Raw genomic sequence first — 27,380 nt, 5'->3', positions numbered from 1 at the left:
AGTAAAACGACATTACCTCCTTTATTTTTTTTACGATCTCTGAGATCTTGCTTTTTTCGGTTCAAGGCTTCATAAGCTCTTTTATGTTGTATGTTGTATGTTGTATGGTGTACAAGACTTTCGCCTTGTATGTAGATCGGGGTAATTACATTCATTGCATTCCTAGTCTGAATCACAATCTGATTGTATGGGTGGTTACCTGGCACTGTAGGGTTGCCACCCGTCCTTTAAAATATGGAATCGTGCCGCGTTTGAGAATGAAATTGCGCGTCCCGTTTTGAATCAATACTGGACGGAATTTATCCCGTATTTTTTTTATCATTTTTTTTTTAAAGCAGCGTCTCATGCAAATCATCCCACACGCATTTTATGAAGATGCCTCCTTTCCTACTTTTGATTGGGTAATACTTGATGTCATCGTTAGTTTGATTGGTGTTTTTAACTGTCCAGTGAGGAGGGCGTGTCTTTTAAGTACAGTCTGCAAAGTGTTGGCACTGAGATGTTGCGTCAGCGCCATAGTTGAAGCCCCTAACGTTGCGGTCAGCAAGTCGGCTAACATCCGCCATGTGCCGTCTTTCAGTTGCGAGAAGCAGATCATAGAATGGTTGAAACTGTTGCCCCTAACGTTGCGCCACGGCGTGTGCTTCGTTTATACCTCGTGTCTTCTCATTAATCTTTTATCTCGCGAATATGTTATTGCAATCCGCAGCGGGAGCGTTTCTATAAACTTAATTTAAAATTACGTTTTACACCGTGCTTTGTTTCCCTTATGAACATGCTTGTATGCTTAACTCGCTCCGTTCTCAATTGTTTAATTAATTTTTTGCTCTTCGCTGTTTGCGGCTGTTCCTCCATTTCCCCCTACTTCGTTCTTTTATCTCGCGAATATGTTATTGCAATCCTTAACGGGAGCGTTTCAATAAACTGATTGAAAATAGTTTTGCATTTACCTTTTTAGTAAAAGGCGAGCTTTTAAACCTGAGAAATCACCCCGTAAATGCACACGTTTAATTGGACATGTGTTAATATGTATGGTTACACAGTATTAAAAGACAGTGAACAACGTCAGTTACCTTTCTTCCCGCGTTTGATAAAAGGTGAGCTTTTAAGCCTGAGAAATCACCCCGTAAATGCACACGTTTAATTGCACATGTGTTAATATGTATGCTCACACAGTATTAAAAGACAGTCAAAAATTAACGTCATTTACCTTCGTTCCCGCGTGTGACTCGTGCTGTAAATGTCTTCCTTGTTTTTAGTTCACGTGATTACGTAGGAGGCGTGATGACGCGATACGTGACTCCGCCTCCTCCATTACAGTGTATGGACAAAAAATATGTTCCAGTTATGACCATTACGCTTTGAATTTCAAAATGAAACCTGCCTAACTTTTGTAAGTAAGCTGTAAGGAATGAGCCTGCCAAATTTCAGCCTTCCACCTACACGGGAGTTGGAGAATTAGTGATGAGTGAGTCAGTCAGTCAGTGAGTCAGTCAGTCAGTCAGTGAGGGCTTTGCCTTTTATTATTATAGATATATATGTGTATATGTGTGTATATATATATATATATATGTATATATATGTGTGTGTGTATATATGTATATATGTGTGTATGTGTGTGTATATATGTATATATATATGTATGTATTTTTCATGGGAGATGGAGGTCTTCCCAACCCTGTGGGGACCTGGGATGGCCGCCAGGGGGCGAGGCAGAGATAGTTAAACCCAGCTGGTCTAATCATGGACCCCACATGGGAATGCAATTGGGAACAGGTGAGCAAGCACCAAGAGCACTCCCGGGAGGGCCATAAAAGAAGCCAGCAACCACCACTCAGGGCCAGAATTGGGAGGAATAGGACGAGGTGCTTGAGCGGAATGGTGGTGCCAGTGGAAGGATTGCTGTCTTGAGAAAGAGGTACTTTGGGACTGTGTTATACCTGGGGGGTTCACGGGGAAGACGTGCCCCACAGGTGAAGAAAAAGATTTGTGTTGTGTTAAGTGCTTGTGGGACTGTGTTGGGCCTGTGGGACACGGGGAAGACGTGGCCCACGGCTGAAGAGAAAAAAATAGAGTTGTGTTCAATTTATACGTGCCTCAGTGTGAGTCTGTGCTGGGTCGGATGCTTATATAGCGACTTATTCACACTGGCGTAGTCGGCAGGATTCCGGTCCGTCCATTTGGACCGGGACCTGTACAAAAATATTGTGTGGAGACCCGGCATAGCAGCGCGCTGCTACACACAGCGAAGCGAGGCACGTGTGCGGCACAACAAGTGCGAGTAGCGCACACCTGACATAGCCGCGGGTGAACGGACACAGCTCAGTGCAAGAGTACGCTCCCGAAGCAGAGAGCACATTGCAAGCGCAGAGCGCACTCCCGAGGCAACCCGGATGCGCGAGGCACGTGCCTGCACGAGCGGCAAAGAGCCGCAAGAAAGATGCCCATAGGAATACCTTATTAAATGGGGAAAAAGATGCCCGGGCGGGCTTGAAAGCCGGCGACCAGACACGGCCATGCTGTTAAAAGCAATGAGACCCAGAGAGAGGTCGGCGACGGACCCGGAGATGATCTGGCCGGGGTAAGGTATGCATTTGTTCCGTATGCCTGTCTCCTAGGTACAAAAGAGCTGAATATCTGTCCATGGCCGCGAGATGTCTGTCTGTGGCGCAACGGTGAGACGAGCTCCGAGGGGAGCGATGCTGACCTGGGGACCCTATTCAACTCCGGACAATGCTCGAGAGATGAGGGCCTGGAAGACGTACCTGGTAAGGTAGTCCCGGCAAAGAAACAGGAACCACTCCCTGTGACAGGTAAGGGGTGTGGGGAAATGTGTCAGCTGCTCGTCGATAGTGAGATGCAGACGGGAGCAACAAACCTCCAACCCTCTCCCGAAGACGTCCTGGAGGCGCCTGTAAAGAAAGCACAAGGCCTCTGAGATTCACAGTCGGCGCAAGACGAGGTGAGTTCAAGCCTGTCGCTGGCCAATAAAATTGACTTCTCCTGGGCTGCACGCGAGGTAGAGGCGGTTCTCCTACCTCTGCAGTCTCTGGCCCAGATCTTTTAGGTTCTGCAGGAGGTGAAGGGAGGTCTGGACAAGAAGCTTGGCACACCATTGGAAACAATTAATGAATGGCTCCCCAGACGCGGTGCATCATCCTCCAGCCTGCAGGACAGCGCAGTGCAAGTGAGTGAAGCCTGTGCTGTGAAAGAAGGGGGGGGGGGGAGTGGAGCACAGAGACTGCCGTCCTGATTGATGCGGCTTGCCAGGCCGGCCCGCCCCCTACACAAGACGTTGCCACAGTGACCGATAGCGCAGCAGGAGAGTGTACTGAGACACAGCTGAAAGATGTCAGCTGTCAAACCACCTTAACCCAGCTGCCGGTGATGGTTTCGCGGGCGTCTAGAGGGGTGCAGACGGTGAGGGGTCCCTCTTCGTCCCAAAAAGGGACTCAGACCACTACTACACCTCAGGGACAAAGAAGGAGCCGGAAAAAAAAGACAGGAACTCCGGAAAAAGTGCAACAAGAGCCCGTTGAAGAGAAAAAAACGGACGGTTATATTGCAGAGGGACGAAGACGCCATAAGCCCTCAACTGATCAAAAGGAGGGGCGGGAGTTTCCTATCTGCTTCCGCTCCCGCAAGGGTCAAACAGGGGAGAATCGGTTATGTTATAATTGCGGCCGCTGTGGCCACATCTGGAGGTGTTGTCCAGAGAGGACGTCCGAATGGCAAGGACGTAGGGGCAACACCCCCAGATCTGTTTATTATATTTCCACAGGGCAAAGCCGTGGAGAAGTGGACACTGATTCCCTAACCAAAAGAGGACTGACCCTCGCGGGACAGGTCGATGAGCCTCACAAGGCTCATCTGGGAGAGGGGCACGGTAGTGGACGGACGGGTCCTATACCCGGCCGGGACGCCCCTTCTATGTACGTTCCGGGCGAGCCATCAGAGACCCTTCAATACCTTTCCCCGGAATGTGTGGAGCCTTCTGGGATATTGATCTGGTCAGTTAAGTAGCTGAGGGTGTTGTTAATCAGTTTCATCTGCTTTGGTGTTAATGAAATTAACAGGTGCTTTAGAGGGGCAACAATGAAACGATCTCCAAAACAGGAATGGTTTAACAGGTGGAGGCCACTGACATTTTTCCCTCCATCCTTTCTGACTGTTTTTTCACTAGTTTTTGCATTTGGCTACGGTCTGTGTCACTACTTGGTAGCATGAGGTGACCCTACAGAGGTTGCACAGGTAGTCCAACTTCTTCAGGATGGCACATTAATACGTGCCATTGCCAGAAGGTTTTCTATGTGTCCAGCACAGTCTCAAAGGCATGGAGGAGATTCCAGGTGACAGGCAGTTACTCTAGGAGAGCTGGACAGGGCCTTAGAAGGTCCTTAACCCATCAGCAGGACTGGTGTCTTCTTCTTTGGGCAAGGAGGAACAGGATGAGCACTGCCAGAGCCCTACAAAATGACCTCCAGCAGGCCACTGATGTGAATGTCTCTGACCAAGCAGTCAGACACAGACTTCATGAGGGTGGCCTGCGGTCCCAACGTCCTCTAGTGGGCCTTGTGCTCACTGCCCAGCACAATGGAGCTCAGTTGGCGTTTGCCATAGAATACCAGAATTGGCAGGTCCAACACTGGCGCCCTGTGCTTTTCACAGATGAGAGCGGGTTCACCCTGAACACGTGACAGACGTGAAAGGGTCAGTAGAAGCCATTGAGAACGTTATGCTGCCTGTAACATCGTTCAGCATGACCGGTTTGGTGGTGGGTCAGTGATTGTCTGGGGAGGAATATCCATGGAGGGACGCGCAGACCTCTACAGGCTAGACAATGGCACCTTGACTGCTATTAGGTATCTGGATGAAATCCTTGGACCCACTGTCGGACCCTATGCTGGTTCAGTGGGTCCTGGGTTCCTCCTGGTGCATGACACTGCCTGGCCTCATGTGGCGAGAGTATGCAGGCAGTTTTTGGAGGATGAAGGAATTGATACCATTGACTGGCCCCCACACTTGCTTGACCTAAATCCAATAGAACACCTCTGGGACATTGTTCCAGTCCATTCAACACCGCCAGGTTGCACCTCAGACTGTGTGTTTTCAAAGTGTTCTGTTAATTTTTTTGAGCAGTTTTATATATCATTTATATATATTTTATTTCTCATGTTATGAAGGGGGTGGCTGAATGCATGCTTTGGAGATGCAGACGGATCACCTGCTTGCTTACTGCACCTCATGCCGTGCTATGTGTTCTGCTTCTCGCGCTGCGCATTGATCATTTCAAAGCCTGTACAGCAGCTGTCCTTTGGTCTCACTGCTTTATCTTACGGGACGTTAAAGTCTCTCTTGCTGGACGCCTAGGCTGATTATTACTTATTTTCTGAATTTGCACATAGATTATTATTGTTCTCTTGTGCATCCTTTTTTGCCTTCTTTTCTCTCCAGTGCTTTCGTGTCTCTTTGACGCACTGCTCTTTCTTTGCTTAGTCGTTCATGTGCCATCTAGAACGTACTGTATAACATTTTTAAGAGCTGGGAGCACATGAAGTGTGTCTGCCAAAAGCATTCCAATAACTCCGAGGTTAGATGTCTAGATAGATAGATAGATACTTTATTAATCCCAATGGGTCTATGAACTTGTTTTAAATTTGTTTGTAAGTAGGGCGTGACGTGCTTCGTAAGGTTGTAATGTCTAGTCTCTCGTGACGTCAAAGTGTCTCTCCAAGATGATCATGTCTCTGTATATATAATTTTTCCATCCATCCTCTTCAGCTTATCGGAGATTGGGTTGCAGGGGCAGCAGGTTGAGCAGAGATGCCCAGAATTCCCTCTCCCCGGCCACTTCTACTAGCTCTTCCAGGGAAATCCCGAGGTGTTCCCTGGGCAACCGAGAGACATAGTTCCTCCAGTATGTCCTGGGTCTTCCCCGGGGCCTCTTCCTGGTTAAACATGCCTGGAACACCTCACCAGGGAGGCGTCCAGGAGGCATCCTGATCAGATGCTCGAGCCACCTCATCTGACTCCTCTCAATGCGGAGGAGTAGTGGTTGTACTTGAAGCTTCTCACCCTATCTTTAAGGGAAAGCCCAGACACCATGCGGAGGAAACTCATTTCAGCCGCTTGTATTCGCGATCTTGTTCTTTCCATCACTACCCACAGCTCATGACCATAGGTGAGGGTAGGAGTGTAGATGGCTTAGCTCCTTTTTTGCCATGAGAGACCTCTGCAGAGCCTGCTCCATTCTTCCGTCACTCGTGAACAAGACCCCAAGATACTGGAACTCCTCCGCTTGGGGCAGGATCTTGCTCCCAACCCTGAGAGGTCACTCCACCCTTTTCTGGCTGAGGACCAGGTCTCGGATTTAGAGGTGCCGATTCCCATCCCAGCCGGTTTCACACTCTGCTACGAACCGATCCAATAAGAGTTGAAGATCACGGCCTAATAAAGCAAACAGAATAACATCATCTGCAAAAAGTAGTGACCCAATCCTGAGCCTACCAAAGCAGACCCCCCTCAACGCCCTGGCTGCGCGTAGAAATTTTGTCCATAAAAGTTATGAACAGAATCGGTGACAAAGTGCAGCCCTGGTGGAGTCCAACTCTCACTGGAATTGGGTCCGACTTACTACCGGCAATGTGGACCAAGCTCTGACACCGGTTGTACAGGGACCGAACAGCCCTTATCAGGAGGTCCGGTACCCCATACTCCCGGATCACTCCCCCACAGGATTCTCTGAGGGACATGGTTGAACGCCTTTTCCAAGTCCACAAAACATATGTAGACTGGTTGGGCAAGCTCCCATGCACCCTCCAGGACCCTGCCAAGGGCGTAGGGCTAGCCCACTGTTCCGCGACCAGGACGAAAACACACTGTTCCTCTTGAATCCGAGGTTTGACTATCTGACGAACCCTCCTCTCCAAGACCCCCGAATAGACTTTTCCAGGGAGGCTGAGAAGTGTGATCCCTCTGTAGTTGGAACATACCCTCCTGTCCCCCTTCTTTAAGAGGGGGACCACCACCCTGGTCTGCCAATCCAGAGGCACTGTCCCCAATGTCCATGCGATGTTGCAGAGGTGTGTCCTCCAAGACAGTCCTACAACATCCAGAGCCTTGAGGAACTCCAGGCATATCTCATCCACCCCTGTGGCCCTGCCACCAAGGAGTTTTTTGACCACCTTGGTGACCTCTGTCCCAGAGATGGGAGAGCCCAACTCAGAGTCCCAGGCTCTGCTTCCTCATTGGAAAGCATGTTAGTGGGATTGAGGAGGTCTTCGAAGTACTCCCCCCTGTAGGACTCCTTCTTCAGCTTGACGGCATTCCTCACTGCCGGTGTCCTCCAACAGGTTCAGATTCCCGCCATGACAGGCACCAACCACCTTATGGCCACAGCTCTGTTCAACTGCCTCAACAATAGAGGCACTGAACATATCCCATTTGGACTTAATGTCCCCCACCTCCCTCGGTACGTGGTCAACTTTATGCCGGAGGTGGGAGTTGAAGCTAATTCTGACAGGGGACTCTGCGAGATGTTCCCAGCAGACCCTCGCAATACATTTGGGCCTACCAGGCCTGACCGGCATCCTCTCCCACCATTGAAGCCAACTCACCACCAGGTGGTGATCAATTGACAGCTCCACCCCTCTCTTCGCCAGAGTGTCTAAGACATGTGGCTGCAAGTCTGACGACACAACCGCAAAGTCAATCATCGAACTGTGGCCTAGGGCGTCCTGGTGCCAGGTGCACATATGGATACCCCTATGCCTGAACATGGTGTTCGTTATGGACAATCTGTGACGAGCACATAAGTCCAATAACAAAACACCACTCGGGTTCAGATCGGGGGGGGGGGGGGGTTTGGGGGCATTCCTCCCAATCACGCCCTTTCAGGTCTCACTGTCATTGCCCACGTGAGCATTGAAGTCTCCCAGCAGAACGAGGGAGTCCCCAGCAGGTGTGTCCTTAAGCACCCCCTCCACGGACTTCAAAAATGGTGGGTACTCGAGACTGCTGTTCGGCGCATATGCGCAAGCAACAGTTAAGACCTGTCCCCCCCCACCTGAAGGCGGAAGGAAGCTACCCTCTCGTCTACTGTGGTAAACCCCAATGAGCAGACTCCAAGTCAGGGCGCCATAAGTATGCCCACACCCACTCTGTGCCTCTCACCGGGGCTAACTCCAGAGTGATGGAGAGTTCAGCCCCTCTCAAGGAGATTGGTTCCAGAGTCCATGCTGTGCGTCAAGGTGAGCCCGACTATATCTATCCAGAACCTCTCAACCTCGCTCACTAGCTCAGGCTCCTTCCCCTTCAGAGAGGTGACATTCCACGTCCCAAGAGCCAGCTTCTGTAGCCAAGGATCGGACTGCCAAGGTCTCTGCCTTCGGCCACCACCCAACTCACACTGCAGCCAACCTCCTTGGCCCCTCCTACAGGTGGTGAGCCCATGGAAAGGAGGACCCACGTTGCCTCTGAGGCCTGGCTCCAGAGGGGAGCCTCAGTGACCCGTGTCCGGGCGAGGGAAAGCGCCATCCAAAATTTTTGTCCATTTAGGCTTTCTAAATATTTTTTTCCCCTCTAATTCATCCCTTCCCCTTAATTTCCACTAATGTCCTTGAGTACGTGATTCACCTTTAAGCTGAAACAATGTTGCTTTTATTTAATTATCTTCTACATTATATCCTGTATAAAGGCTAATTTAACAACTGCTTCTTGGAATGTTTGGGGTCTAAGTTCAAATGTGAAAAGAGCTGTCGTTTTGGACTTTCTTCGGCATAAAAGTTCAGATATGGATGTGTAACAGGTATTTCAATGTGCATCTGCTGCCTGCAGGAAACATGGTGTGGCTGTCTTGGAATGAAGCAATTTACAGCTTAAAATTTCGGACTCTGGTTCTGATGACTTTAGTAGATTCTGCTGCATGTTAACAGAATTGGGGGTGGTGGGGTGAGAATTGAATTTTGCTCAATATATGGTCCCACACCATATCAAGCTAACTTCTTTTAGAATATAACAAATCAGATACATGTACAGTGAAACTGTTCTAGGTATGAATGTAAACACATACATAAATCCCTTTATTGATAGCCCTCCAGTTTCTCTTCATCAGCATGTGTCCCACTCGAGTTGTTCTCTTTGCATGCTAACTCCTAACTTGAACCTGACTGATTCATTTCACCTGCTTAATCTTTCTGCTAAGGTGTTATTATTTCTACCCGCATTTTTACACAAGTCTAGGCTGGAATTTATTTTTGTCTCTCAGCCTCTGGCATCTGCTTATTCTCACATGAGCTTAGGTGTGGTCTCCTTAGCAGATCAATGCAGTGTTATCTTTTGCATGCATCTGGTTTTATTCCCCAAATGTGCCGCAAGATGGAGCTTTGTAATACTTCTCTGCTAAAGAGTGCAGATTTTTATAACAAACTTTTTTTCAATTATTAGCTCTAATTCTGTCAGTGACCCCGCTTATTTCTGGTTGTCTATTAAAGGCGTCATTAGGTATTTCGACGTAAGACCCAGAGGAGTGTGCAAACTACTGCCCAATTTCTCTGATGAACATAAGTGTGAAACTGTCAGCCAAGCTATTAGTAAAGCAACTAGTCTTTTTTTGTTACACACTGCTTCATCCAGATCAGACTGGTTTTATTAGGCAGCAAGCAATATCCAATGCCTTCTGTGTGTATTAGACGTTATCCCATCTCTGTCCCATTCAGCTGCGCGTTTGGCTCCAGAGGCAGGAAAAGCCTTTGACCAAATGACCTGGGCATTTCTGTGACAAGTCATGTACTTGTTTTTTTTTTAGCACCTACAACACCTTATATCCACCTTCTATGACATGGGTTCTCACTAATTCTAATATCTTTCCCTTTCTTAATTTTTAAAGGTACTAGACAGGAATGCACTTTCTCTGTTGCTCTTTAGTTTCTCCTTCAAGCTATTATCGATTGCCTTGAGAGCTCATCAGTTAGTTACCTCTGCCTCAATGTGTCTCTTACCATATAAAATGTCTGTATGCAGATGATCTTCTACTCTTCTTGGGAAATGCTACAAGTGATCTCCCACACATTCTTAAATTATATGAATATATTTCAGGTTATAAGATAAACTGGTGAAAATAATCTCTTACCTTTAAATTTGCCTTGGAACGTTTGCTCCTTTCCTTCTTAAATCCCCTTAGCTACATTAAATAGTGTAAATACCTATACCCAGAGAGTCTATTAGAGTCGATACGATGAGATTGGCTAATATTAAAATGAATGTAGCTCTCCACCTCAATTTTATTAGTGCAATTCTTCCACTAATGGTGCTTTCAAGGAAAAAAAAAAAATACCTGCCGTTAAATAGTCCACATTGGTTTGAGACAAAGGTGAGGGTGGTGTTTCGCTGCCAGAGATATCTTTTTATTTTTCCTTTTTAAGAAGGGTTCCAGACGGGGCTGTCCTTTTTCTCCCCTATTTAATGCATCATTAGAGCCATTGGCTAAGGCCATTAATATAACTAAATTACTTACTCCTATTACATTACATAATATTTATCATAACGCTTCACTTTATGCCTATGACACCCTCCTAAATCTAGGGAATAATAGGCCCAGTGCATCACAACATAGAAAATCGCACTGATTTTCCCCAAAGTAGAACAAGTAAAGGATGTCACTAACTGCATTAAAGGAACACATTCTCCTAAGAAAAGAGAGTCTGCTCTACACATTCTTATATACTTCCTCTGTGTTATAAGACCATTTTAGCTTTTATTTGATGTGGATCTTTTAAGCTCCATTACTCCCACATCCACTACTTGAATAGTGGCTGGACACAGAGGCTGGATTCCCATTAGCACCTACCTTTCATCTGTCAGTGGTCCCAGGACCTTGCATTATTCTCTCGTATATGCTGGAACACAGTTTTTAAAAAAAGTCACATATTTGTCAAGAAATACCAATCAGTTTACAAAATTTATGTTTGTCCACAAGTAATATTTTATTCCCTGTAATCTACCCTTAATTGGACTTAGGAGGGATCTGGGCTGTCCCTTATGCCCCTGTGAAGCCCAGTGACATTTTTGCATATGAATTGGTTTTGTCCTCCTATTTGGCTTTCTAGTGTGTAATCATTTACTCCCTCTCTTCAAAGGTGTTGATTCCTATTCCTCTTTTGCCACATCATATTCTACTCCTAGGCCTCTAAGAAGAAGAAGAATTGTGCCATGCTTTGCATAGCCTGAAAAGAATGTATGTTGTGATTGGCTGAATTCCATTAATTGAGAGGTCCCTTTCCCATCCTTGCCTAAAAGTTTCTAAGGATATGCACTTTGAAATTAGTCGATTGAATCTAGAAATACTGCCAACATTTTAATCATTACTAGCTAGTATATATTTAGACATAGCTACTGATGAAAAATAGAGAAATTGGGTAGGTTCATTTTGGCAAGTTGTGCATAGAAAAAGAAGTTGCACAATTAGAAGTTTACTTTTCAATAGTAATTTGTTCAAATGACATAAACACTTTGCCAATACAAAAGTCTCTAAAGGTCTGGATACCAAATGACAGCCAAGAACTTAATCCTGCTAAAGGCTGGAATATACAATTATCTGTCTCTGCTTTAAAGTGTTTTCTACATTGGTCCCATATTTTAGGTGAGTTATACATTACTAGATTTCCAGTTAATTGCCAATGGTTATTCATTACTATACCACTGAGCAAAGTACACAGAGAGAAATTTGAAAAAGTCAACTAACAAAGTACATACTGTTCTGTTAACTGTCTGATTCCTTCCATAGTCTCAAAGTAACAGAATTTGGACCCAGCAATAAACCTGAAAGTTTGTAATTGGCATGCCACCCTCTGCTCTATATCTTTGCAGAAATGCATGCTTAGTAGTTGCACTTTGTGTTTCAAATTACCAAAACTACAACTGAATCTAGCTTTCTAAAAAGGAGTTCCTAATGCTGTAAATATAGGGATACTCCAAAAGAGAAAAAATATATCTTTTTATAGAAAATGGAATTTGAATTTCTTTAAATTTTATTGTGATTTAAACTCCAAGGTTTATGAATTTTTTGAGACAATGAAAGGTGATCTAGACTAGCATGACATACAAGACAGTTTGCTGGAAAAAGTGAGTCAGAGATTCTGTGAAATGAATCAAATTGATTTTATCTTCGACTGTTTTTGAAGACAGATGGGCTTCAGTAGGGATTGCAAACAGCACTGTCAATAATGGACAGTTCTGTTTGGTTCTGAGTTGTAATATGAAATGGTCAGAGTTTATATTGCTTTTACGAGCAGAGACTAGTATGACAAAGAGAGATCCCTTTCAGAGATAGCAAAAACTCTGAATGGTCAGCTGCTGAAAAGGTATGTGCTATATCAAACAGCTGTTGAAGGTTTGGTCATGTCATATTTTAATATTGAGCACATTCTCTATTCTATTTAATTAAAAACTTTTGCCTGGATTATAATGAATATTTTTGTATTTTAGAGTTGGTATTTTTCTGCTTTGATCATGAAAGACAATCTCTTTAAAAAAGGAAGGACAAAGAAACCAACTCAAATACAGTATATTTTGTGTTCACAATGTCACTTTGAGACTTCACTGATTGAATTTCTGGAGGCAGTGTCTGAGAGTTGGAAATATGAAATCTTGCTGAAGTCAAATGTTTGTTAAAGTTTATTACTGTCAAGAATTTCTAAGTAATGCTTATCCTTTTTCTTTACCAGGCCAACCAGTGGCATTAAGTCTAGAAGCAGAAGAAGTCGCTGGTTTCTTTGCCCATATGCTAAATCATGAATATACAACAAAAGAGATCTTCAGGTGTAATTTTTTCAACGACTGGAGGAAGGCAAGTGCATGTTTGTCATGATGGCTACAATGTAAACAGAGCACATAATTGCACTAGTTATTAGATTATTAAAAAGACTTGTTTTGAAAATTGTGTGGCTCTAGAGCAAGTTTGAATGTATAGTATATGAGTATATCCATTTAGAAAGTTACATTGTTGTGGTAGGGCAGAAGGGGTTTCATAATGCTGTCTATAATACTGAAATCATTTTTAATCTCAAATATGCCTATTTAGAGTAGTGCCTTTCATTTAATGTTGTTCTACAAGTCAATTTTTTATTGTTCCAGTGCATACTTCAAGTCTGAGTAATATATTTTTTGCTTTTATTGAGGTTATTGATCACATTAAAAAAGTAAAATACAGTTCAGCCAAAATTACATTCCATACATTGTTTAAACTTTAAATCATACTTAATCATATGTGACATTCAGATTCATCTCCTATGCAGTTAACATACCCAGAATTAAAGAAGATAATTTAATAGATAGCATTTCATAAAATTCTATTGGATAGCTGTCTAGAACTATGGAGATTTTATAGTTGTATAATTCACAGAGCCTCTTTACTGTGTAAGGCTACAGTGCCGTGTTTGTTTTATCAAGGATATCATTGTGGCTTACCTTTTGTTACCCTCCAATGCATGCCAAGGAAAAATAAAACATTTTAAGCTTTTAACTTTCAACAGAAATTGTACATTTCCTTCTCCTGAGTCTTATCACCAGTATTGCAAATAGTAAAATTTCATAACAATATGGGTAAATCAAATTAATGAATCTGTCTCTTTCTCCTCATTTGTTCTCTGTCCTTAATCTTGCCTACCTAAAAGAGGATAAAGTCAAGCTACTGAAATATCAGTAAATATCTGAAGTATCAGTAAATATTAATAGAGATACTCCTAGTAAGGAAGTCAAATGATAAAAATAAAAAATACAACAAACTTAAATAATGGTTTATTCTTTGGAATCAACCTAAAATACACTATGATAAAAACATTCATATTCTGTCTTCTTATATAATTAAAAGAGGAGAAATAAAGCAAAATGTTGTATTGTTAAATATAATGATGGCAAACAGGTGAGTGAGTGTAAAGTACAATGTGCATAAAGAGATGGTTAAACTAAATGAACAACAAAGTAAAAATGTGACAATCGTACTTATGATCATGCAGTTTAATGACAAACAGAAGAGAGTGGATTATAATAGTCAAAAGCAGCCCTAGGAAACATAGGCAGTCGAATAATGAAAAACAGACAGAGGTGCATAATTTTAAAATAAAATACAGTAAGGAGATACTGTATAATATGACACAATGCTTGTTGTTTTAATCATAATAATCATTAACATTTTGCCAGGTTTTAACAAGGCTACTTCTTACATTTTTCTTATGACATTTTAATGATCAGTGCTTAAATCAACATGTTAAGCATTTTGTGTTTTCTGTTCCAGTTCTTGATCAGATGCAATTCATGTTTTCAAAATACTAGTGAAAAAAATATTTCTCCCTTTTCTTAAGTGAGCTTTATGTGTTATCTTCAGCTTCAACCCAGGCTTAGCTGGTAGTGTCATCATAACTTTTCATAAGACCATAACTGGTACTTGTGGCCTGTAATTGCCCAGATTGCTTCAGAAAGAATTACATCTTTTAAAAATTATTGTATTTATCAAAGGCAAGGCTCCAGTTAAAACTCTGAAACAATTTAACACCCAGGGTAAGATAAACGTGAATGCCTCCTGTAATTGTTTTTCAAAAGTTGTGTTGCCTTTACTTTATGCAAAATAGAGACTGAAGTGCATCTAAAATGAGTGGCACTTTATGCAACCACATCTGATTTGTGTGGTTTATTGAAACTACGGAATTATACATAACCATAATGGTTCATTGATATGATGAGGAGCTTGCACTAAAACCAGATGCTTTCAAACAGCGGTATCTATTTGAAGACCGAGAGTCACACTGTCTGCCTGGCATTTGCAGGAGAAGCAGCAGGTTTCTGTGATTACAGATAATTGGGCAAATGATAGGGTTCTGTTTCTGTCTGTAACTGAACCAGACTACAGTGCTTTGGTCATAGGGTACAATTAATTTAGTGAGTATCATATAGTATTTATGTTAAATGTAAACAGTGTGCATAGAATTGCAGTTATGCTGTGGCAATATTCCCATATCTTACGTAGGTTACAGATAATTGCCTGATGTGCATACTCTGTAAGTATACCATGGAAATATGAAAAATATTTAGACACTAATGTTCCTTTTTGATTTGATGGTGTTGTACATGTTTTCTAAAACGGTGGTAGCAGCACTTTATTGGATCCACCACGCTATGTCTGATGTTTTGGTACCAAGCTGTAGATTCCCCCCCAATCCATCCCCCTCCCCCAAAAACCACCCACCCCCCCCGGCCCCCACCGGAGTTGCCCAGTCCTTCTGAACTCTGTGTCAGTTCTAGGCTCTGCTGTCTCAGTCACAGAAAAAAACATAAGAATTTTGTATGCCCTGACTGCTAACCCAGTAAGATGCATAGAACTTTTAAGTCCTCACATATGAACTAGTGGTGCTTGTGGTAGTTAATTTTCTGAAAGGTTTTCAAAGTTCTCTTAGATTTCTTTCAAATATCCGGAATGAGCAAAAGCTATTTATCTGTACTTTTTACTGTTATGAAGAAATGCTGCCTTTTAGGGGCCTTTTAGATGAGTTCATAAATAGTCTCCATTCTTCTGCATTGTAATTTCTGCAAAGTTTCTTATCTCAGTTCAGTAAACCAATGATCCGTCTTTCTTGAAATATGCCGCAAACTGTTCTTGTCCATTCTGGTACCAAGAGAGAAGTTGTTTCTGGATGTAATACATTTTTCTCTTTTAACCAGAATCTCACAAGCTCTGCAGCATCTTTGAGAAGGCCATGATCTCTTACTAAATCATTAAGATCCTCCAGAGTGAATGGCCGTGGCTCGTTGCTTGAATACATTGGGGCAAATTCATCATTGTATGAAGTACTTTCTCACTCTGAGTGAGTTTCTAAATAATCAAGACAGTCAGGTGCTGTTGGTATTGGTACATCAGGTTCAAGTGGTACAGGTCTTATTGTTGATGGAAGATTAATAAACAATTTCTTTCTTATTCTTTTGTTACAGTGCATCCGGAAAGTATTCACAGCGCATCACTTTTTCCACATTTTGTTATGTTACAGCCTTATTCCAAAATGGATTAAATTAATTTTTTTCCTCAGAATTCTACACACAACACCCCATAATGACAACGTGAAAAAAGTTTACTTGAGGTTTTTGCAAATTTATTAAAAATAAAAAAAAACTGAGAAATCACATGTACATAAGTATTCACAGCCTTTGCCATGAAGCTCAAAATTGAGCTCAGGTGCATCCTGTTTCCCCTGATCATCCTTGAGATGTTTCTGCAGCTTAATTGGAGTCCACCTGTGGTAAATTCAGTTGGTTGGACATGATTTGGAAAGGCACACACCTGTCTATATAAGGTCCCACAGTTGACAGTTCATGTCAGAGCACAAACCAAGCATGAAGTCAAAGGAATTGTCTGTAGACCTCCGAGACAGGATTGTCTCGAGGCACAAATCTGGGGAAGGTTACAGAAAAATGTCTGCTGCTTTGAAGGTCCCAATGAGCACAGTGGCCTCCATCATCCGTAAGTGGAAGAAGTTCGAAACCACCAGGACTCTTCCTAGAGCTGGCCGGCCATCTAAACTGAGTGATCGGGGGAGAAGGGCCTTAGTCAGGGAAGTGACCAAGAACCTGATGGTCACTCAGTCAGAGCTCCAGAGGTCCTCTGTGGAGAGAGGAGAACCTTCCAGAAGGACAACCATCTCTGCAATAATCCACCAATCAGGCCTGTATGGTAGAGCGGCCAGACGGATGCCACTCCTTAGTAAAAGGCACATGGCAGCCCGCTTGGAGTTTGCCAAAAGGCACCTGAAGGACTCTCAGACCTGAGAGAAAATTCTCTGGTCCGATGAGACAAAGATTGAACTCTTTGGTGTGAATGCCAGGTGTCACGTTTGGAGGAAACCAGGCACCGCTCATCACCAGGCCAATACCATCCCTACAGTGAAGCATGGTGGTGGCAGCATCATGCTGTGGGGATGTTTTTCAGCGACAGGGACTGGGAGGCTAGTCAGGATAAAGAGAAAGATGACTGTAGCAATGCACAGAGACATCGTGGATGAAAACCTGCTCCAGAACGCTCTTGACCTCAGACTGGGGTGACAGTTCATCTTTCAGCAGGACAACGACCCTAAGCACACAGCCATGATATCAAAGGAGTGGCTTCAGGACAACTCTGTGAATGTTCTTGAGTGGCCAAGCCAGTGCCCAGACTTGAATCTGATTGAACATCTCTGGAGAGATCTTAAAATGGCTGTGCACCAACGCTACCCATCCAACCTGATGGAGCTTGAGAGGTGCTGCAAAGAGGAATGGGCGAAACTGGCCAAGGATAGGTGTGCCAAGCTTGTGGCATCATATTCAAAAAGACTTGAGGCTGGAATTGCTGCCAAAGGTGCATCGACAAAGTATTGAGCAAAGGCTGTGAATACTTATGTACATGTGATTTCTCAGTTTTTTTTATTTTTAATAAATTTGCAAAAACCTCAAGTAAACTTTTTTCACGTTGTCATTATGGGGTGTTGTGTGTAGAATTCTAAGGAAAAAATGAATTTAATCCATTTTGGAATAAGGCTGTAACATAACAAAATGTGGAAAAGTGATGCGCTGTGAATACTTTCCGGATGCACTGTATATCCTTGAATTTTGCTGGAAGATAAATAACATTCGACAAAGATTTTTGAGTTCCCACCACATCATTTGAATACTGAAAGCAAATGCTGCCTTCTTACCTTTTTTCTATTGTCTTAGTTCCTCAGCACAAATGTAGCAGATACTGTGAATGGCCTACTGTTTGTCCTAGTCACCAACTTCTATTCCAAAGTAGGTGTAATAAGATTTTTTTTCTGAAAATATCCTGTGCTGCCTTTGTTGTTACAAATTTTCCAAAAACATAGCAAAAAACATCAAGACTGCTTATGTAACCTCTAAGATAATAAAATGAGTTAACAGTAAAAAGAACCCCTCCACTGATTTTTTTTTTTTTTTTTAACACAAACTCACTGATCAACTGACTGAGATACACTGAGGTATGTTTGCAACACTCCAGTGAACTGTATCATTGGTGGTGCAAGGACTGGTCTAGACTCGTCTACAAAGGCTTCACATGCTAATATAATGACTCGGCACCATGTTCAGTTCCAGCTGTATTGTGACCTTATTATTGAATTAAATAACTGTTTTGCTTTAAACATAGATTTTAATACTGGGAAATATAAAATTGTAATAAATTACCATTAAAGTAAAAGATTGCTATTATATCTGTAATGTGAAAACAATAATAAAAAAATTGACAACTAAAAAATGTTTTGAAATTTTTTTTCATTTTTTAAATTCAGTGCCAAAAATATATATATAAAATCCCATTAATTAGTATTTTTTCAATGTATACTTGTATAATGCTTTGTAGTCTTAAATGCCATTCACAAATTATTATTATTTCTTCAAATGCTTACAAGCAAGAGGGTCTTGGTTTACTCTTGACTGAATTCTGCATTACGTTTTGTATATTATTGGACCATTCACATTGCTGTATTAATTTTTAAATCACTTACTGATAAGCCTTGTTTTTTACATGAAGGTATATTGAGATGATTTATGTATGGAAGTAATCCATCTATAAAGTAATTCCTCATTGTGGCACCAGAGAGTGATGATATGTTACATGTTGGTTAGATGTGTAGTTAACAATTTCCCTGTACTCTGTACACATTCAAAAAACTTGTCTTAATCTTCATGTGTCCTTTTCAGTTTTTTTTTTTTTACTTTTTACTCTGCATTTTTATTATTCTGTCAATATGTATCCTTTTGGATTTTTTTTTTATTTCTTCAGCATTTCTAGTGTGTTGTTTTATGGCAAATTCCTTAAGGCAGCTGACATATGTTAATGAATATAAAGTAGGCAGTTAGACTATCAGGTTCACACTGAACACATGTGCCAGACATGAAAGAGTCTAGAGGCACTGTGAACATTATGCAGCCCACAACATCATCCATCATGACCAGTTTGACAATGCGTCAGTGATGGTCTGGGGAGGCATATCCTTGGAGGGTCGCATAGACCTTCATGTGCTAGGCTATAGTACCCTGACTGCTGTAAGGTACCAGAATGAAATCCTCAGAGCCATTGTCGGATCTTACACTGCTGCAGTGGGCCTTGAATTCCTCAAAGTGTTGGACAGTGCCTGACCTCATGTGGCCAGAGTATCTCTACAGTTCCTGGATGACAAAGGCATTGGTGCCATTGACTGGCCTGCACATTCCCCAGACCTGAATCCAACTGAGAACTTCTGAGACGTTATGTATTGTTGCATCCGACGCCACCGAGTTGTGCAACAGACTGTCCAGGAGCTCACTATTGCTCTGATCCATCATTTGTCATTTCATCAGCATACCTAGACGTCAGGAGTGCATACAGGCATGTGGGGGCCATGCACAGTACTGAGTCACATTATGAGCTGACATGATGAAATTCACGCAAATTGGATCAGCCTGGTATTTCAGTATTTGACTTGGAGTTTTGGAATGATGTTGAATCCAGCCCTCAATTGGCTGGTGATCTTGGTTTCCATTAACTGTTGTTACATTATTTTTCTCTCCACAAAATACACAGTATTACTCAGTATTTTCCACTTGAATATTTTGTTCATTGAAATCTGATGTGTGATTTAACTGTTCCCTTCTCTTTTTTGAGCTGTGTGGATGTGTGTGTGTGTGTGTGTAATGCTGTATATATACACGCACACACTATAGTTGGAACACACACCAGAATTACTAAGAAGGAAGAAAAATTTTTAAAAGAATGCTCCTAATTTGTCTTACATATGAAATGGGTTGCTGCACAATTTGAATGATGAACTTGACTAAAGTGCTACTCTTTAATTATATACAAGTACCTTTGTAGCTGCTGGAATATAAGGTGTTATCAGGCACGGGTAAGACACGTGTCAAAAGAATTCTCAAAGTCCAAGAGTTCGTTTTAAAGGTATTTAGTGAAAGTTAAAAGCAAATAATCCAAATAAGAATAAAAGAAAAAATAGTTACACACGTAGAATAAAAGGCAAAAAAAAGGGAAAAATGTATCTTCTATAAGCTTAGCTTTTCTTGAAAGACTTTAGTTATTTCTATACTTAAAGATTCTTAATTTGTTCTTCTGTACGCCTTACCATACGGTACAGTACTTAAGTAAACAAGTTTTCTTTACGTGTTATTTCTCACATTCAAAGAGCCCATAGGCCATCAAGCACGGTCACGTGCATAAGCACGAACACGAGCACGAGTATGGTCACGGTTAAAAACCATATGCCTCTACACCTTATACAAGGCAAAGCTGTCACTAACTAACTGAAGAACAATGTTTACTCCAAACTATTAGAAATGGCAAGAACATGCCAATACGATTCTATTTACGGGGGTTATAAGAACCTCCCATAGTTTATGCATTGTCATCTAATAAATATTCCTGAATCTCATAGAACAAGGAAAATGGCTCTTGCATATCCGGCCCCTAATTGTTTATGCTAGGGCAGAAATCAATTACTTTAACATCACTTACTAAGAGCCTTCACTACTTTACTAAACTTAAGAAATTTAATACTTACTCTACTGTAAATTCACAAACACAATTAAAATTAAGCATGCAAATAAGATTCAGTCATTTCAATTATTTGATCTTTCCTGGATCAGGCACAGTTTGTTCACGGGTCTGTCCAGTGTGTTGTTTTTAGTTTACATGCAAACCCTTCTGACTGCACCTTTGGCATCTGGCATTGTCTTGATGACTCGACCCATTACCCAGGAATTCCAAGTCGTAGCTTTATCCACAATTAAGACAATGTCCCCTGGTTCAAAAATTCTTCTTGGTGCAAGCCATTTTTGATGTTGCTGGAGTATTGGCAAATACTTTTTAGTCCATCTTTCCCAAAATAAATCATGTACTGCATTTGTTTCCAGCATCTTTTTGGATATGGTTCCTTTTCTGAAACGAGTTCTGGTGGTATATCAGGTTGAGTGCCCATCAACAATATATGATTGGGTGTGAGTGGTTCCAGATCGTTAGGGTCGTTTGAGGTCTCTGTGAGGGTTCTGTTGTTAAGTATCGATTCCACTTCGCACATCAACTTAGGAAGATTTTGATTGTCAAGGGTTTGTTGGTTTAGTGTCGAATTTAAGATCTTTCTTATACTTTTGATTTGTCTCTCCCAAACTCCTCCTTGATGAGAGGCTGATGGTGGGTTAAAAATCCATTTGATTTCTCTTCGCATCATTTCGTTGCCGATTTTTTCGTGTTCCAGATTTTTTGTAGCCCCCCTTAGCTCTCTTTCTGCTCCAATAAAATTTGTTCCATTGTCTGCGCGCATGATTTTAACTTGGCCTCTTCTTCTCTTGAACCTGAGTATGGCATGTATGCATGAATCTGTGTCTAAATTATGCGCGATCTCTGTGTGCGGCTCTAGTTGTTAAACAGGTGAAGATTACTCCATACCTTTTAACTAAGCTTCGTTCTCTTTTGACAAAAAGGGGACCAAAATAATCGACTCCAACGTTCGTGAACTGTGGTTTGTCGGGCGCTAGGCGATCTTCTGGCAAATATGCCATTTTTTGCTCACCTACTTTCGCATTTATTTGGGGTAGATGCACGTCTTTAAGGTAAGGCCATTTCAAAATATTTTCTTGGATAGGTATTTTTTTTTTATGTCCAGGTATAACGGTTGCTGTATGCACATCTGGTAAGTCGTAAAATGTGTTGTCTTCTAGCCCACAGACTTGTATACCGGGTAGGATTTTACATTTTAATGTTTTTTCTAAGTTGTTTAGGGTGTCGAGATGTAGGTTCAATTTTCTTCCTGTGAGATTTAATTGCTCACTTAAACTCTCTGTGCAAAATGTAGCTGTGCTACATGGCTCTATCAGAGCATATGTTTAGATATATTTTTCGTTCCCTTTGGACTTGACTTTAACTGGGACCACAGCTAAGACACCATTTCCAGCCCCGGTAACCATACAAGACTTTCGATGTTACGGGCGTACTTGTAGAAGAAGTGCCCTTTTGTATCGATTTTAGTGTTTTCTTCTTTAAGAGGTTCAACTTTATCATCAGAGTTCTCTTCTTTATTTTTATGTAAAATAACTGGGTGAAAATGAGGACATTTGCTGCATTTTATCTTTTCTTCACAATTTTTACTAAGATGTCCTTGTTTAAGGCATTTAAAGCATAAGCCTTTGGATCGCAGGGGCCAAGATTTCTGACATAGAGGCCGCATTGGACCGTGTCGCCGACGATGAAGTATCTACCTTATTGCTGCATGTCGGCACTAATGCTATTTATTCACAGCAATCTGAGGTATTAAAGAGGAACTTCATCTCTCTATGCACCAAAGCCAAAAGAAAATGTCAGAATTTAGTTGTATCTGGCCCCTTACCAAGATTACATAGAGGGGATGTGATTTATAGCAGATTGCATTCCCTTCACTGCTGGCTAGAAACCTGGTGTGCAAACAAAAGCATAGTGTTTGTGAACAATTGGGATGATTTTTGGGAAAGGCCTGGATTTTTTCAGAAGAGATGGTCTTGATCCTAACTGGAGCAGATCTTATGCATTATCCCAAAATATGGCAGCAAAACTGCCTGGTTGACTGATTAGAGCACCATCCAGGCCGCAGTCATGTGATCTTAAATCACAGGCTGTTGTTTATCCCACCTGTTACTTTCCTGAAGCTGTTACGCATAATCCTTGTCATGGGGCATCCAGTAAATTTTAGTCTTGATACAAACCTTAAATTAATTGATAACCAAAAAATAAGGTGTATAATTAGACCAAGTGATAAAACCAGACCCTCCACCAGGGGCATCTGTAATAGAAATTTGCTTCAAATTAAAACAAAAAATTATATCAGCAGTTCAGAAAGAACCATGCAGTTTTAAATGCTGCTTATTGAACATTCACTCTCTTGGCACTAAAGCTGTTTTGGTAAATGATATTATATTAAGTACAAAATCTGATCTGTGTCTTCTCACTGAAACCTGGCTTAGTAAATGTGACACTGTCCCCCTAGTTGAGGCGTCACCAGATGGCTACTCGTTCCTTCATAAGTCTAGAGATTTTGGTCGAGGAGGAGGCCTTGGAAAAATTCATTGTAACAAAATGCAAATCACTTCTAAAAATTTAGGCAACTTTACATCCTTTGAGGCATTCATTTTAAATTTTAAAACAGATTCCAACACAATTATAGTGCTAGTCTACAGATCACCAGGGCCATATTCATTGTTCATGACTGAATTTAGCAACCTTCTATCTGATTTGGCTATAAATTATGATCACGTAGTACTGATGGGGGATTTTAATGTACACATTGATGTGGAAACTGACACTTCTAGCAAATGTTTTACTTATTTGTTAAATTCAGTAGGATTTTGTCAGATTGTCAAAGGTCCAACTCATAATCATAACCACACATTAGATTTAATTATAACTTACAAAGTTGAAATTAAAAATTTAAACATCACTCCATTAAATGAAGTTATTTCCGATCACTACTTAATTACATTTGATTCAGTCCTGCCCTTGTCAGCACACTCCCAGATTAAAACAAAGACAGTGCGACATCTAGATTGTAATTCTGCTTCAAAATTTATAGATACTTTGAATGTAGAGAAAAGCCAAGCAAAATGACACCTTTTATTGGCTAACTAGAAAGATTACAATATGCAAGCTTTCGAGGCAACTCAGGCCCCTTCTTCACTGATGTAAGGGGCCTGAGTTGCCTCGAAAGCTTGCATATTGTAATCTTTCTAGTTAGCCAATAAAAGGTGTCATTTTGCTTGGCTTTTCTCTACATTCATAATGGCTAACACGGTACAACACCCTAGTACTATAGATACTTTGAGTAAGTCAAGTGTAATTGTGGAAAACAATTTAGATCAGCTAACATCACATTATAATGTGACCTTGAGAGATGCTCTGGACACAGTGGCTCCCCTTAAAACAAAAGTGATCAAAGCACATATAAACTCTCCCTGGTTTAATGAAAACACTCGAGCTCTTAAATTAGAGTGTCGAAAACTGGAGCGCAGATGGAGAACAACAAAGCTACATGTCTTTCAAATTGCATGGACAGAGAGTATTAATAAATATAAAAAAGCCCTATTTAAAGCTCGCTCAGAATACTATTCTACATTAATAGATAACAATAATAAAAATCCTCGGGTACTGTTTAGAACAGTGGCTAAATTAACAAATGGAAATTCAGATCAACAGTGCAAAATACCAACAGATATTAGCAGTACAGACTTTATGAACTTCTTCAATGAGAAAATTAAAAATATAAGATCCCAGATCTCTGCATCACACTACAAACCAAATACTAGCTTAGCAGACCCTGTCTCACATTGCATTCAGCACTTTAGTAATTTTAATCCTGTAACTGAGCAGGAAGTCTTAAATTTAATTTCTAAAATGAAGCCCACTACTTGTTCCCTAGATCCAGTGCCAACAAAACTAGTAAAAAGTGTAATGAATGTTCTTGCAGCGCCTATTCTAAACATTATCAGTAGTTCATTATTGCATGGCACAGTACCTGATACACTAAAAGTGTCAGTCATTAAACCATTACTTAAAAAGTCAGACCTAGACCCACACATACTAAATAATTATAGGCCTATTTCAAATCTACCGTTTCTCTCTAAAATACTAGAAAAAGTAGTCGCCAGTCAGCTTCAGTCACACCTTACGCATTACAATTTATTTGAGAAATTCCAGTCTGGTTTTCGCACTGGTCATAGTACAGAAATGGCACTAACGTGGGTTGTCAATGACATTCTGATATCCTCTGATGAAGGAAACTCCACTGTAATTATGTTGTTGGACTTAAGTGCAGTATTTGACACCATCAACCTCTCTATTTTACTTCACAGGCTAGAAAATGATGTTGGGCTTACAGGCACCATGCTCGCTTGGTTTAGTTCTTATTTATCAAATCAATTCCAATATGTACAGAAATGTGCTGACAGTACTCCATCATTATACACAAAAGTTCAATATGGTGTCCCGCAGGGCTCAGTACTGGGACCTTTACTGTTTTCACTTTACATGCTTCCACTGGGATATCTCTTTAGGAAACATAATCTTAATCTTCACTCGTATGCAGATGACACCCAGTTATACCTTTCATTTAAATCAGATGAAGTTTCTCCGATGTTGTCTTTAATTAGTTGTGTTAGCGAATTAAAGGAGGGGATGAATGAGAACTACTTGTCTTTAAATACAGATAAAACAGAGATGTTAATTGTTGGAGGGAGTGACGCTGATCATAACAATATTTTGTCATCATTTAACTCAGTTGGAATCCCAATTAATTTTACTGAATCAGCCCGCAATCTAGGAGTTATCTTTGACTCTAGCATGTCATTTAAAGCGCATATTACAAAGTTGTCCAAAACATGCTTCTTCCATCTTAAAAATGTTAGGAAATTAAGGCGCTTTCTAAATAAACAGGATTCTGAGAAATTAATTCATGCATTTATCTCTAGTAGGATTGACTACTGCAATGCGGTGTTCACTGGATGTTCAAACTGTTCTTTATACAGCCTCCAGTTAATCCAAAATGCGGCTGCAAGAATTATTACAAGAACAAGAAAATACGAACACATAACTCCAGTTCTTAAATCCTTACACTGGCTCCCAGTTAAGTTTAGGGCAGATTTCGAAATCCTTCTTTTAACATATAAAGCATTAAATGGCCGAGGTCCGACTTACTTGTCTGAACTTATCATGACTTACAAACCAGAGCGCACATTAAGATCTCAAGATGCTGGTCTGGTTACGGTTCCAAGGATTAATAAAATAACAATGGGAGGTCAAGCTTTTAGTTACAGGGCCCCTAAACTGTGGAATGGTCTGCCTGCTACTATAAGAGATGCCCCTTTGGTCTCAGCTTTTAAATCCCGGCTGAAGACTCACTACTTCAGTTTAGCATATCCTGACTAGAGCTGCTGATTAACTGTACATACTGCATCTCTGTTGTTAGTCATTAACACTAAAACATAAGTAACATGATAGTTAGAATTGAATACTAACCCTCGCCCATTCTGTTTCTCCTCTCGGAACTCAAATGTGGCACTTGGTGCCACGGCCCACCTGCCAAGTTGTTTTGCCTGCCTAAGGTAAAGTCATCCCTGATGGAGGATCGCAGGAATCGTGAGAAAGAGGGGTCCTTTCATCGGAATTGGCTGGCCAAACACTGTTTCATCCGTGGAATGGCCAAATGGGGGAGGCAGCTTGATGGATGAGGTTTCCAGGAGTCTAAAATTATCCAAATCTTATTATGTGATATCATCTACTGTTAAATTCTGCTCCGTACTTCTAAAAAAAATTTTATTTTTTATTGAGGATTTGTTCTGTTCTGTGTATTGTATTGTATTGACCCCCTTCTTTTGATACCTACTTCATGCCCAACCTACCTGGAAAGGGGTCTCTCTTTGAACTGCCTTTCCCAAGGTTTCTTCCATTTTTATCTACTAGGTTTTTTTGGGAGTTTTTCCTTTTCTTCTTAGAGAGTCAAGGCTGGGGGGCTGTCAAGAGCCAGGGCATGTTAAAGCCCATTGCGGCACTTCCTGTGTGATTTTGGGCTATACAAAAATAAACTATTTTAAAAAGTCAATTTTACTTTCGTAAGTTAGTTTCTGAATTGCATTACAGTCATTAAGATCATGCCTTTTGTCACAGAAAAGACAGTGCTTACCGGGTATACGTTCAGTCTTCTCCGTTTTATCTCCCTTTTCTACTGTAGTGACAAAATTAGAGACAGTTACCCTTTCTGATTCCGCCTTTTGCTGGATATTTTTCATAATCGATCTTTTTTTTTCCCTATTGCAAGTATGACTTTACATTGGATCTAAGGAAGATACGAGTCGATCTTCTAAAAATCCACATAGGTCAGCGAGTCCTGGTCTTCTTCCTTCCCTTTTTTAGAACTTTATTGCTTTATTTTGCCAGCGCTGTCTTAGCTCTTGGGGAAGCTTTGATGACATAGTACGAATATTTAAATTGTTTTCAAATTTGTGTCCGTTCTTAGTTTTTATTTTTGGCCACATCCTGATTTTCTTCATGTAGGCGTCTCCTATTTGTGTTTGATTTCCATAAATAGTCTATCCTTTCTCTGGCGTTTTCTGTACCCCTCTTCAGGTGGAAAGTATGCGCAGTTCTGTGCAATGCTTTTAGGTTCACCTTTAGTAAATTGTATCAAATACTCTAATTTATCACCAGGATTACTCATTGTCTGATCGATGGTTCGATCAAATGCCCTTATAAAATTCATATAAGTCAGTGGGTCGCCATCAAATATTGGCAGTTTTATTTCAGGTATATTAGGCGCTTGTGTCTTGTTTTGTGGTTGATCATAACA

At 41.3% G+C, this 27,380-nt stretch overlaps 1 protein-coding gene across 4 annotated transcripts in view; it reads left to right on the top strand.

The window, feature by feature from the left end:
- Positions 1-27,380, top strand: part of zgc:173742 (DNA topoisomerase I, mitochondrial) — a 214,277-nt gene that overhangs the window by 90,621 nt on the left and 96,276 nt on the right. For all 4 annotated transcript variants that reach the window (XM_051931458.1, XM_051931456.1, XM_051931457.1 and 1 more), the window contains exon 10: positions 12,723-12,844. In XM_051931458.1, the coding sequence (XP_051787418.1) occupies positions 12,723-12,844 (122 nt within the window). The remainder of the gene's footprint in view (positions 1-12,722; positions 12,845-27,380) is intronic.

Source organism: Erpetoichthys calabaricus, chromosome 9 (assembly GCF_900747795.2).
Source record: "Erpetoichthys calabaricus chromosome 9, fErpCal1.3, whole genome shotgun sequence".
NCBI lineage: Eukaryota > Metazoa > Chordata > Cladistia > Polypteriformes > Polypteridae > Erpetoichthys > Erpetoichthys calabaricus.
The sequence above is the reverse complement of the archived record's forward strand: the minus strand, read 5'-3'. Positions and strand labels throughout refer to the sequence as shown.